General features: G+C 42.9%; 4 protein-coding genes across 5 annotated transcripts; 1 reads left to right on the forward strand and 3 right to left on the reverse strand.

Annotated features, from left to right (window-relative positions):
• Positions 1-1,303: 1,303 nt before the first annotated feature.
• Positions 1,304-1,507, forward strand: RB195_025464 (uncharacterized protein; the record flags this gene model as incomplete). The annotated part of the gene is made up of 1 exon (XM_064213620.1): positions 1,304-1,507. One exon carries the CDS (start codon positions 1,304-1,306, stop codon positions 1,505-1,507), a length of 204 nt encoding a protein of 67 aa, XP_064069501.1.
• A 4,399-nt stretch (positions 1,508-5,906) lies between these two features.
• Positions 5,907-7,072, reverse strand: RB195_025465 (uncharacterized protein; the record flags this gene model as incomplete). Of its 2 annotated transcripts, XM_064213622.1 has the most annotated exons (4): positions 5,907-6,245; positions 6,308-6,405; positions 6,456-6,706; positions 7,005-7,072. In XM_064213622.1, the coding sequence occupies 4 exons, from the start codon at positions 7,070-7,072 to the stop codon at positions 5,907-5,909; spliced, it is 756 nt and encodes a 251-aa protein (XP_064069502.1). The 2 variants fall into 2 exon arrangements, with proteins under 2 accessions (XP_064069502.1, XP_064069503.1); XM_064213621.1 differs by lacking the exon at positions 7,005-7,072 and having other exon boundaries at positions 6,456-6,585.
• A 2,000-nt stretch (positions 7,073-9,072) lies between these two features.
• RB195_025466 (uncharacterized protein) lies at positions 9,073-9,651 on the reverse strand (the record flags this gene model as incomplete). Its single annotated transcript, XM_064213623.1, has 1 exon — positions 9,073-9,651. One exon carries the CDS (start codon positions 9,649-9,651, stop codon positions 9,073-9,075), a length of 579 nt encoding a protein of 192 aa, XP_064069504.1.
• Positions 9,652-12,256: 2,605 nt separating this feature from the next.
• Positions 12,257-12,592, reverse strand: RB195_025467 (uncharacterized protein; the record flags this gene model as incomplete). Its single annotated transcript, XM_064213624.1, has 1 exon — positions 12,257-12,592. One exon carries the CDS (start codon positions 12,590-12,592, stop codon positions 12,257-12,259), a length of 336 nt encoding a protein of 111 aa, XP_064069505.1.
• Positions 12,593-13,835: the final 1,243 nt, after the last annotated feature.

Raw genomic sequence — 13,835 nt, forward strand, 5'->3', positions numbered from 1 at the left:
TGCAGAATTAGAGTATTGTGCATCAATATTAGCTTCGTAAAAACAAAAAGATGGGAAGGTACTCAATCAACACTTGGAACCCGTTTTGTTTACGCTCGACATTAGTCATTAGGATCGTCTACATTATATGCTCTTTTTCAGCGTCAGCTCTTTTCCTGCTACTTGTTTCGAACCAACAGCGGAATCATCATGCCGTAGCAAAATTTGGCAGTAATCATTTTCTTGAGTACACCCTCGCTTAGAGCGGATAAATTAGGTAAATGAATAGAACTAGATGATCTAATATGGTTTACGTGTCATCATATCATTTCTTTGCTAAATTCTTCAGATTGTCTAGGAAGATTCTGCGGTCGACCTATTGAATCCTCGGGACCTCTGATTTATAGTTCCACTGCAACTTATAGATTTATTTCAGACAGGAGATAATAACCAGGGAATGTGTTAGGTTAATAAGGAAGCCCTGTCAATTTCGTGTTTTCTTCATTATTCTATCCAGCATACAATAGAAACCAATCAATAATATGGTCGCCACTGTTAGTTACTATAGTGCTTCAGCCAGTGGACAGGGCAGCAACCTCTCTCTCAGAATTGGGGAGGATCGGAGGTGAAGAAGTCGACGATCACCCGACTAATGTCATCGAACTTGGAGAAAGTTTTCCTGGGCATATTGGGCTTATTGGGCGGAATAAATGATGATCAGATGAGGCTATGTCAGGAGAAGAGGGGATGGGGTAGTGTATCCCAGTGCCTAGGTCTTTGATCTTTTTGATAGGTCTCCTTAGCTATATTTTGTCCCTAGTTTTCATGAAGGAGATGTACCTAAGCTCGTCGTGGCTGCTTTTCCGTTAGTTCCGCGAGTTTCTGGAGCTGAGTGACGAAAATGACGGCGGTGACAGTGTTTTTGCGGGAGTAGGTAGTAGTACAGCATTCTCTTCGAATCCCGAAAGCAGCAGGTCAAGGCATTTTTGGGTACCTATTTGGCTCGTGTGAGCGGTCCTTTTCGAGAAAACCACATGGCAAGATTTGGATTAAAGTCGTAAAGTACTCATCTCTCATCTTCAGTAACCTGGTCTTCCAGATACTTTTTCCGATGCGAACAGAGAAGGAGAGACTGACAGAGTGGAACCCTCATACCTTGACGGATAGCCGACTGTACCGCGTTCCACCCGTCAGCGTATGAGGGTTCTATCGAGCCAGCACTTTTCTAGAGCTGAAGGCCCGAAGGACTGTTGGTGGGCTACACTGGATTGTTATCGCAAGACTGCGGGTTTTAACGTTCAGATCTTCTTTGACAGCGTCGAGAATGGCGGAGCATATCAGAGCGGAAGCGTCCCGACCAGGACTTCTCTTCGTAGATCGTGTCTACTCGTGCGAAGTGAGCGAACCAGCGGAGGACAGTTCTAATGGTAGTGGCATCCTTTTCCAATGCGCTATTGATGTCGTGGACTGCATAGGGGAAGGAGAGTGGGGATTCATAGAGGATGATGGTTCGAAGCTGCTCTCGTGAAAATGACATCGTGCTTAAAATTAAGGAAAGGTATCTGGCCATACACACCTTTTGCAGAGATGCTTCTAACGAATGTTCTGTACCTACCACATGTACAATACTATGCATGAACATTGAAAGACCGACGATGAGTGACGGTGCGGCACCGTCGGCTACTGCCGTCCGTTCGCAACTTGTCATAAAATAGAAATTTAAGAACAATTTTCATATCATTAGATTCCTATCTCTGAGATCTATCCAAAATTCCCATATCGTTGAGAAAGGAGCATTGGAACTTGACATAGCCTGAGGTTATGGTTGGAAAAGTGTTCTGAGACTCAATTTTCCACATTTGGTCAGGACATCAAGAAATTGTCAGAGCAAAGCAAACGAAATTGTTGGTTTGTTATTTTTTGAACGCATTTATGCGATTTTGTTTGTTGTGTAAAATTGTGGTTCGTCCTTACTTTGAACCTTTGCAGTAAGGAGAGAATTTATCAAAGTAGCCAAAAAGTTGCTATTAGGAGCCCAAGTAGGTCTGAATTTTGTGAGATTTTCATTGTATGTGTACAAACGAACTTCGCTCGTACACTAGAACAACTCAAAATTTGGAAATTCCACTTTCCTTTCATATCTTCTCTACTTTGCATCTCCGTTAATCTCCAGAACAGCGTTCAAATTGAAAGAACCTAAGCAGTACTCTTAAAACACATAATATACTTTAGTTTGTTAGGCTTGTTTTACTCTGAGTAGGTTTTCTCGCTTTTTTATAACACTTTCCTTTCATAACTTTCCATAGTAGGGAGCAATATTAAGCTTTCGGTCAGATTTAAATTTGAATTGTCCATGTAATATCAAAGATGCAAAGTAGAGAAGATATGAAAGGAAAGTGGAATTTCCAAATTTTGAGTTGTTCTAGTGTACGAGCGAAGTTCGTTTGTACACATACAATGAAAATCTCACAAAATTCAGACCTACTTGGGCTCCTAATAGCAACTTTTTGGCTACTTTGATAAATTCTCTCCTTACTGCAAAGGTTCAAAGTAAGGACGAACCACAATTTTACACAACAAACAAAATTGCATAAATGCGTTCAAAAAATAACAAACCAACAATTTCGTTTGCTTTGCTCTGACAATTTCTTGATGTCCTGACCAAATGTGGAAAATTGAGTCTCAGAACACTTTTCCAACCATAACCTCAGGCTATGTCAAGTTCCAATGCTCCTTTCTCAACGATATGGGAATTTTGGATAGATCTCAGAGATAGGAATCTAATGATATGAAAATTGTTCTTAAATTTCTATTTTATGACAAGTTGCGAACGGACGGCAGTAGCCGACGGTGCCGCACCGTCACTCATCGTCGGTCTTTCAATGTTCATGCATAGTATTATACATCATGAGTATCGATCAAAAACCGAAAGTTATGGAGTTAACAAAAAAAAACTTTGACAAGATTTTCTTATCAATCTAATACTATGATTATCACTAACATTGCATGGTCACGTGTAACTTTATAATAGCTCTATACTTGTAAATAACACATGGAAGTTGTAGTTATTACGAGGCTGTTTACATTGCATCATTTTTCTATTTTGTACTTTGCTGTAAATAATGTGTTTATATAAATGTTTGAAATTTGTTAAAATCGCAAATGTTCAGTATCCAGTTTTTATGGAAGAGGCTTAAACTCTGACTCAAGAGTTAGGAATTGAAAATATTATGTGCCTCAATTTCGAAATAACTCCTATTATGATTTGCGGTCTGTTACTTCGATAGGAGGACCTATGATGTGAACGTGATTATGTTCTAATTACAAATATCAAAAAATGCTGAATTCGAAGAACAAGAGAACTTAGAGCCAAATTATGTACCATTAAATCAAATCAAATAATACTGCCGACATAGAACGAACAAGCGATCCAATTATATATTACTAGCTATCTTGCAAGAGCATTCGGTACCTTGTTGAAGTGTCCATTGTGAGGAAAAAGTCGCTTTTTCATCAGACCGCCGCTCAACCATTGCTGTGCAGCCGCGAAAGCTTATGCTTTGTCGGGCGACCGCGACGCTCTCTGTGCTACACGTGCACATCATCCGCGTCAAACATGTTCTCTCTGCATACCGCCTTGCTTCACAGGAACAACCACATATCTGACCTAAACGATGTAAAGGTCTAACGATGACTTAAACATCATGTACTGTTGTTCTGAGATAAATCGTACTCGAGGTAAAAAAAATGATAAAATAAGAAGCATGATTCACACTTATCTACATAATCAGGTCATCTAAAAGGAATATTAAATAATAGTGAGTTGAATATAAAATGCAAGGAACAATTTTAAGATGTTTTTTTTGAAAAAAAAAACTAGAATCGAACTGAAATTCCAAAGGAAAAATACTCTATAGATAAGCTCTCTGATTCTATTAGGATTTCACAGGTCTCGAAGAAGATAATTCAGTAACCCAACGGTAAACGGTTTATAACAATCAGTTCGAAGTTATTACACAACACCAACTGCGCTTGATTCGACGGCTTTCGGCTTTTTTTTCCTGTAATAAAAAGAAGGATAGATTGTTTGACATTACGTCCTGACTTTGATTCACAATGGTTTGAGACTTGTAAATGCGAGTTCGACTTATGCACAGCGGTCGGAATCGACGTGGAACCATCGCAAACTGCAGCAAGGATCCTCTCTCTATCCTGACCGCTATGCTCCACCGCGCCGCTTCGAACGCAGTCGCTTACGCAACTGCGCCGTGTTTCATGTCGTTTTGACCATACTATACTTATTGTCTTTTTTTCGCGTAGAATTATACATTAAAAATTTTTTGATTCATTAACTAGGAAATCAAACAATATATTCACCATGAGTCAATAACACTTTATTATCTGCCAGTAAGAGACAAAATCTCCCACTCATAGGATTCGGAGTTTGTGGATTCAAAGAAGGAGGACAGGTCATTTTTGACATCATTTGAGGAATGATATTTCTTGGCTGCTAAAAAGATACACATGGACAGAAAAAGATGATAGTAACTTGGACTACTCTCGGGACTATATGGTGAATGAGGTAAAATTTCCCAGCTTAATTGGGCAATTTTTCAATTTTTTTGAAAACAAACGTTAGAACGCGCCATTTTATTGGCAGGCGTCAGAAGCCGAGAAAACCATTGATAGATGTTTCTCCTGTAGCCGAGTTCCTGGCCGTCTGCACCTCGTCGACACATCACATTCGAAGTGTTCTGCCGCTGCAGCGCAAGTCTGGTACGGTCCACTCTCGACCAGTTCAAGCAGGGCCTAGTTTTTTACAACAGTTAGTTGCGTTCCTGAGGCATTTCTTCCAAGTCCTCATTGCCCTCTCGTAACCTCTTGAACTATTGCTTAGCATCACGAATGGTGACAGTGCCCTCGTCAAATCCTAGTAAATTCAACTTTCGGATTCTGCAGCGTTTAGCCCGACTTCAAAACCATACAATAGGCACCTGCAAATTTGTGCACTGGACCGAGGCATGATCTTCACTGAAAATTTAAAAAATAGAAAAGATTACCTTGATTACCTTTGACACCAGTTCTTCTTCGAAGTGGTCGTGCAGGCGACAGTTATTCTTCCATTTGTCTCGATGGCGTGCCATAATCGCCGAGTTGTTCCTTTTTTTTGCGGTGGACACAGAGAGCATCATAATTTTCTTTGAAAGGCCTCATGAAGAAACCTGACCATCGGGCCGGCAGTATTCCTGTGGTGCGCTTAAAGGCATCACCCCACGAATCTGGCGTGGTATGAATTTTCGTTGGAGCTTACCTATATCGGGTCGTAGATTATGAATACAGGGGTGGTTCCGCTCATCTCTCCCTGCATTCACTGTAAACAGACGGCTTCGGAATGCGCTATCTTACGACGTCCTCCGTTGCAATGGGCCACCTGTGCGCCCGCCTGCGATTCGTCGAAGACCCATTCGGAAAAATCGCAAGCGGGGGTGGGACATATGGGTGGCGCATTGCACAGGAGGATGTCGTAAGGAGCAGCGTTCCGGAGCCGTCTGTTTACAGTGATACAAGGAGATATGGGCGGAACCACTCCTGTATTCATAATCTACGACCGGATATAAGTGTACTCCAACGAAAATCCATACCACGCCAGATTCGTGGGGTGATGCCTTTAATATCGCGGGAAAGCCAGTCGCTCACGGCTCTGGCCCAACGGTCGTCGTTAAGGCGCATTACGTGTCCGGCCCAAAAAATTTCACATTCTTTGGCAAACACGGCGACGTCACTAAACTTCGATCGCTGTCGTAAGAGAGAACTCCGAATCCCGTCTCTCACTTGTGCGAAACGGAATATTCCTAGCATCGCGGAATACCTCTCTAAATTTCGCGTTCAATGACGCTCAGCGCGTTTTCCTCCTGCCTGCGAAATGCTCAGTTTTCCGAACCATAGGTCAAAGCAGGAAGTACGGTGGTGCTGAAGGGATGAGCACGGAGACAAGTGTTCTTGGTCTTCCTCACTATTTCTTCGATGATCTTATAAACTCTATAAGCTGCTCGTTTTCTCTTGCCCAGTTCGGGAGTCAGATCGTTCATCATGTTCAATTTCCGACCCAGATAAACGTAGCTGATGCATTCGGATATGTTCGTTCCGTTGATCGTGGATGGGGCATTCGAGACCCATCCGTTACCCATCTTTCGCAGATTCAGCTGAAGACCGATGCCACCACATGTTTCATCGAATTCGTTCACATTCGTTCCGCTTGATAGGTGCTAGATGTTATCAGAACGATGTCATCAGCAAATCACAAATGGTGTAGCTGCCGACCATCAACCTTCACTCCCATGTCGTCCCATTCAAGCTTTCGCATTGCGTTCTCGAGGGTGAATATTTTAGGTGAGATTGTATCAACCTGTTGGATTTTCTCTTCACCTCAATGATGATATTCTTGTAGAACGGCGAAATTGTGGTTGCGAAGTTACTGTAAAACTCCCTAAGTGTCTTTATGTACTGAGTGAGGATGCCTTGCTTGTCCAAGGCTTCCATGACTGCTTCCGTCTCAAATGAGTCGAAGGCCTTCTTCAAGTCGATGAAGGTGAGACAAAGCGGCATCTTGTCCTCTCGTGATAACTCTATGAGTTTCGAAACAGTGTGAATGTGGTCAATAGTGCTGAATCCTTTTCGAAACCCTGCTTGCTCGCATGGCTGTCCTTCATCCAAGACTTTTTCAATCCTATTAAGGATCACTCTTGTAAAAAGCTTGTAGACGACGGGCAGCAAGCAGATTGGGCGATAGTTGCCGATGTCATGTGGATTTCCCTTATAAAACAACACGGTTTTGCTGGTCTTTCACTGTTTAGAGTCCTTGCATTCCGACACGTAACGTGTAAGCAGTCTCGCCAGAGTGTTGATGAGTACTGGGGAAAATTCATCAAGTGTTATGTCGGCGCCGGGTGCCGTGTTATTTCTTTCCGACATAGTAGCATGCCGTACTTCACACGGGAGAACCTCTGGAATGACATTTCGATCACCTCTCAGATGGTGAGTGAACATAGCTGTCGAAGAGATAAGAGTAGAAGTCGTGGATGATTTTCTCCATTCCCCTCTCGATGCAGTAGTTGTGCCTTTCGGGGTCCGGAGAGCAGTCATCTTCGTCTTGCTATTGGCGAAGCATCGAGGGGCATAGTGAATCTCCGCAGCTTCAGTCAGCACTTCTGCTCTTCTCTCTTTGTTGAACCAAAAGATGCTTTTGTCGGGATTATTAGGGAAATTTAATAATTTGCATCAGAGCAAAATTAAAATCTTCATCAAGAAGGCTATGTAGTTGAACTTAGTATTATAAAAGCTGAATCATTTCACATATTAAAAGCTGATTCGACAAAAGAACCTTCTAATATTTTTCATGTGCGATAAATGAATCGCTTTCTTGCAGAGTTTCGCAGAGATTTAAAATTCCTGCAGAATGCAGAAAACTCCGGAGGAGAACGCGTGCGTGTGATGCGTATTACATGATTTTCTTAATTTCTAATCGTCTGCAGAAGGAGTTGAGAACTGTAAGAATTAATAGAAGAATGAGTAATGCGAGGATTAATTTTAGGTCAGTCGAAGAAAAAAGAGAATAAGCTACATTCAAAAGAGATGTTTTCAAAAATGAAACTTCATTACCAGCAGAAATATCAATGTCTGGATAACTTTCATGGTGGTTCGTGAGTTCTCTTCGACTTGAAGACCATCGTTGATGTGCTCGAGGGTTCCACTGATGGAAAAATCTGTCAGTCTACCGCGGCAACTTAATGTACAGTTTTTGTTCACAAGCGATGTGTAGAAGTTGAACGTCAGTGTGCTCACGTGGCCCGTTTTTGAGCAAGTGGCTATTTGCTGATGACGACCGCATTTGAGTTATGCTGTGATTTTGCTGTCGCTCGAGTGACAGGCCAATTCAATTCTTGCACCATTAAGACAGTGGTAGCATCCGATGGTCCTTCAGGGGTCGATAAATTGGTACCAGATTTGTCTGGGAGGATAAAAACACTGACTTGACACATCGGCTAGCCACCGGAAGTCATTGTATAGGCCAGCTACACGTTCGTAAACCTCAAACGATTCTGAATTGAAGTGAACGTGGGGGCGCATCCCAAGCGGATTGATTAACGCCGGAAACAGTTATCCCTTATCCCTTAGCATCCGATGACGTTCGAGGCGTTAGCCGTACTCGTAGCATTTTGCTTTGTTGAAGTTAATTTTAGTCCTCCAGCGATCAAGTGCAATTAAAGGGCCGTCTCTATGTTCATTTTTGCTTCCACTGATTTTCCGATTTGATAATTATGACGTATTTCGTGGCGAGTAGAAGTGGTGTCTTTTTCATGCTTTCACCAACGCTTCCACTGCTGCATGTGCATGTTGCTCGTGTCTACAGAACGCGTGCATGCGTGGAAAACGATTGGTGGAAAACGTGCAGTTGAATTTTTGAGCGTTCTTCTTGTCGTTGCACTCTGACTGTCCTATAGTGTGAGCGAGGTGTCCTGAGGATACTCGTTTGGTAAGAGCGGTGGTGATGCCATCTGTGATGAATGTTCAATAAATTATTGGGAGTTGCGGTACTGTTGTTCTCATTAGTGACCTGCGAATGTTATCCGCGCAACTGTTTTTCCAGGATGTAAGACCAGAGCTGTTGTGTTTCACATTGGATGACAACTTGAGCTCATGGTGGACAATTAAAGACTTCGTAGACTTTATCTCGACTCTGGATATGCGTAATACTTATAAAACAGCCAGCAGTAAGTAGAGGACGTTGGTAGTGTTTTTGTCCTTCATGAGGCATTGCGGGAGTACCGAATTTCTTCTTTGAGCTTCCCCCCGTGAGATTTTTTGGACACTAAATTAACCGTCTTCTCGAAGACTGGTGACTGCTTTGCAGTAAGTCTGTAAGTCTTTGTAAGTATATCTTCTGGAGTGTTGCTTCTTTGTGGACGATTTCTATCAAAATACGCAAAAGTTCCGTCGGAGTAAGGTTGTTGGAGTTGCCGGTTTTGTCATATATTCAGATCCTTGAAAGGGAGTTTATTGAGGAGAATGGCAACGAGTGCAATTTCTTTGGAATCATCGTCGTGTGCAGGACTGGCGAGTAAGAGCGAACATTATGTTGTAGAGCGACTGTATGTTTCTTCCTTCTGGATAACACGAAGGCACATTTGCGAGTTGGCTGAATAATATGTCTTGTGCTGTTACCTTGTCGTCATATTGAGTCTTAAGTATGTCGAGCGAAATATGGTAGTTCGTTGCAGTGAGAGCAAGCCTTTGACTCGATTGTAGAGCTCTTCCTCGTAGACGTGACTTCAGAAGAGAGAGTTTTGTTATATCATCCAGCTTGACTTTACTGGAAGTGACCGTCGAGTACCGCGAGAAAAATCCCAAGTATTCCAAGAGGTTGTCATCGAAAGTTGGAAGATCAAGTCTGCTCAAGATTGATGCGTTGACAAAGCTTATCGTGGAGGTATGGTTCTTCTGCGGTTGATTGGTTGAAGCCGGCATCAGGTAGGAGTTAGTCAACTGTTTTTCTTCATCTGCGGAAGTGTGGGACGACTGCGTCTTTAGTACTTCCAAGTGACGTTGTGCGAATTCTGCATTGATTGAGTTGAGTTCATCCGATGTCTCTATTTGTGCGTTGGACCAATCCATGTGGAGTTGTTCGACCTTGAATACGTCTTGAGCAGCTCATTTCGTGTGCCTATGATTTCTCCTCTGAGTCTGCAATATGTTCATTGTTGAATCGCGTAATTGTTGCAACCTTCTCTGGAATGTTGTGGTCGCAAAGAGTCCGCTTGATGACATCGCACTGACGAACAAGTGGTTTCTTCTGGATTCCAATTTGGCGACGCGTTTTCCCGCTGTCCAACATGGTTGCACTTTATGTCGAAGCTGTAGAAGTGACGAAGGTGGGACTTTGTGAGTGAAAGGGTGGATGGGTAGAAGCGGAAGGTGATACTGCCGATAGACGAGCGGGAGATGATACTTTGGTAAGCAGACGGCTGGAGGGAATACTGCGAAGTGGACGCTGACGTTGGCTAGTTTAACCTGCAGTCCGTAGTTCCCGTGCTCGCCATTTGTTGGACGGGGAGATACTTCTGTCAGAAGCATTTATTTATATATACAAAGTCTTGAGGCAAAGGAATTTAATAATTTGCGCTAGAGGATAATCAAAATCTACATCAAGAAGGTCATTTAACTGAACTTAATCTCAATAAAAAATAAATCATTTTACATTTTAAAAGAACTAACTATTAGGTTGGTGCGCAATTAATTTTGGAAACGGACCACATACTTCAAATTGCTATAACTCAGCTTCAACACAACTTTATTAATCGAAATAAAACCATCAGAATCTACACTTTTTTCTAACGAACTGGTAATAAATTTAAGCTTTCAGAATAAAAATTGAGGTTACAGGAATCAACAAAATTAAGGAAAGCACTTTCTACGCAAATGTGAATCGAGAGCTCGAAAAAAGTGATAGTCTGTTGGGGAAAGGTTTGGGAAATACGGTGAGGGAGAACTTCTATACCCAAATGGTTTGATTTTTGCCGCGTGATTAGTGCGGTATGTGGTCTTGCGTTGTCTTTCAGTACAAATCGGCGCTCCTCTATTCACCACTGCCTGCCACAATTTCTGCAACTTTTCATACATATTATAAATCACAGCAGTAGGACTCTGCTGTAATTGTCTGGCTTGATCGCATGAACCTGTAGTTGATTAAACCCTTACAGCACCACCAAATTGTAAGCATGACTTTTTTGAGGTGAAGATCGGGTTTAGGAAAAGTGTTTTGAGGGGGCATCCTTCTTTACCCAGACAAATCCACGTTTCCTATTATCGTAAAGAACCCACCTTTCATCTACAGTTATAATACAACTAAGAAAGGGCTCATTTTTTAACCGAATCAAAAGGTTAGAAAACGTGCCGTAACGTCCTAGATGCTGCTCTTCGATCAGCTCGCGAAGCACTCAATTTTTGCATCCTCTTCACCTTGCCAATTTCCGCCAAATGTCTAACTACTGTAGTATGATGTACGCCTAGGTCTTCTGCTAACGCCCGTTTGTTAGTCTCCGGATTTGTTTCTACGGCTCTCTACAGATCTTCATTATCAAGCTACGATCTGCGACCGCGACCTGGTTTGTCTTCGAGATCAAAATCGCTAGAAGCGAATTTTTTAAACCAGAGCTCCACTGTCTGTTTGCAAGGACAGCCTGACCCAAACGCTCTGCTAAGGATACGAGATGCTTCTGTCGCGGAGTGTCCCAATTTAAATTCGTAAAGCATGATGACTCGATAGTCGCGTCGGTTTTCTCGGAGGTTTCTCTTTTTGATTTCTCGGAGCCCTGGAAAAGGTCGGCTGAAAAAATCGGAGCGACAGCTACATACTTGTTTGAAAGAGCAGAAAAAAACCCTACAAAACGATGTGTTGTCTTCCTTGAGACAAAATAATTCAGGGTAAGAAATTGTTTTGTTTACACATACCTCAAAAGCGAAATTAATTTTGCACCAACCCAGTATTATCAAGAGAACCTTTCAATATTATTCATGGGCGACAGATGAATCAGTACGTTCCTTGCAGAGTTTTTCAGAGATTAAAAATTCCTGCAGAAGGCAAAAAACTCTCTTTAGGGCTTCCCTTATCGCCTCTCTGGGAAGCCTTGTGAGCTTGGAAGTGGCTTTTTGGTTGTTTGCGGCTCGTGCTGCTCCACGCTGGGGTATCAGCTCAAGAGTTTCGTGAGACAAGTGTCTCCTGGTGGTTGTAACACTCTCAGCGTTCCTCGTGCAGTCGGGAAGGTGTTCAACGAGCCGGTGATATTCCTTGTCGATGTTGTCCCTTGCGGAATCTTCTCAAAAGACGGCTAGCGTAGCGAAGAGATCCTATTTAATGATAGTTCTGTGACTTTACTTTCTGAACATAGCGGCTTTCTCTCCTTCCTTGTGGAGGGTAATTTTGCTTGGAGGAGGCAATGGTCCGAACCGTATAGAACTTTGGCACAACAGCGGCATCCATCATTCAGAACCTTTTACTGACGATGATATGGTCAATTTCACTACGGCACCCTCCACCGGGTGACTCCCGCGTCCAGCGTAGAGAGGAGAGATTCTGGAGTTGCGGGTTCCTGTAGATGGTCTTAGTCGTCATGATGACCTCGAAGAGTCCCTCCCTGTTCATTCCATTGTAGGCCGTAGATGCCGATGTGAAGTTCCTCAGGCGTTCTTCTTGGGCCAACTTTGGAGTTGCAATCGCCAATTATGACCTTGTAGAAGGCATGACTGAACTAGTCAAAGCTGGCAGTGAACCACATCTTCTCATCCGCAGACGTCCGATTCGTGTCGTAAGATGTTCGGAAGAGTCGGTCTTCTTTGCCATACTCGTGTTGACAAGGACGCCAACTCCACCAACTCCTCTACTGTCGCATGTTCCTAAAACCGTTTCTTCTCCAGGATCATAGTCGGAGTTGAGAGGGTGGCGTCGTCTCGTCTCGGTCAGTCCGATGACGTCGCACTTAATCTTCTTGGCTTGCATCATCAGGTGTTCGATGGTAGGTGATGCAAGCGTAGGTGCGATATAAGTACAGATCACCATCCTAGTCCTCCGTTTCGGTAGCCTATATGACTCCTGCAACCCCGTCCTTCCTGGCGCTATCGTACCAGGCTTTCCTCTGTAGTCAGGAGACTCTTTGTTATTAATGTGACATGCGCGAAATTTTAGAAACCGCAGTAAAATGACGTGAGACGGGTCCCATCTCATTTTACCGCGGGTTTTAAAACTTCGCGGCGTCGATTGGTGTGCTGACGTAAATAACCGCTATAATGGGGTAGAACGTAAATAACCGCTATAATGGGTCTCACGGTGGTTGATTTCTCCGCCTGCGCCCATTACCGTTATAATGGGACGGGTCCCATGGCGTCGAATTGGTGCGCCAGAAAACGGCAAAATGTTCTAGAAGGGTATCACGGCGTCGCAGTGCAGTAGTACCGCTCAATGACTCAAACTGAATTTGTCAAGAAATAAACGAAACGTTGTGGACCACGCGACCACGAAAGTTGCTGTGTTGCGTTTCACCCCTATGTACTCAACGGAATATCGATTTCTACCGCACTTCGCCTCATCAGGTTGCTACCATCTTTTCTGCAGAAATTGGAGAAACGCATGCAACTCAAATAGCAGCTAACAGTGGACATGATCTGATCTGCGCCGCTTCAGGTCGTTAAAAACCCGACTGTACAACACCGCTACTAACTTGTGTCCCAAAATCCGTCGGCGACGGATTAATCCGTCGCAAACCGTCGGAATTCTTGGAAGTGGTCAAAATTAAATTTTGAAAGTACCATGCGGAAGTAAATGAGCTGCTGATTTCAAATGTACTTCGAGAATTTACTTTTGACAGATGTGTGGCCTGAGAATGGGCAAAGTTTCCTCAAGCCTCGTTAATTACTTTCACACCTCCGCAATCCTGCCATTGGTATATCCCGCAGATACATCTCCATGGAAGGAAGGAGTGTTCATAGGATTTCCGCTTATTTCTCGAAATTGGACAAAATGTTCATCACATCCGTAATCAGGAGGTTATTTAGAACATTTTGGTACCCCACATCATATGTTGGTTCGAAATTTCCATTCTCTTCAGAAATTCACGAAAGTGCTCCATCGAAGATTAATAAAAAACCATACTTTCCAAGCTGTGAAAAATCTCCTTAGAAATATTTCAGTGAACAACTTGTACTTGACAATAGTTTATATTGTAAGCTTCTAGCTTTGAAAATGTCTACTTTTTCCAGTGTCAAACTTACAATATTACTCTATTTATTTGGTCCAATTTTTGAAC

Source organism: Necator americanus, chromosome X (assembly GCF_031761385.1).
Source record: "Necator americanus strain Aroian chromosome X, whole genome shotgun sequence".
Classification (NCBI taxonomy): Eukaryota; Metazoa; Nematoda; class Chromadorea; order Rhabditida; family Ancylostomatidae; genus Necator; species Necator americanus.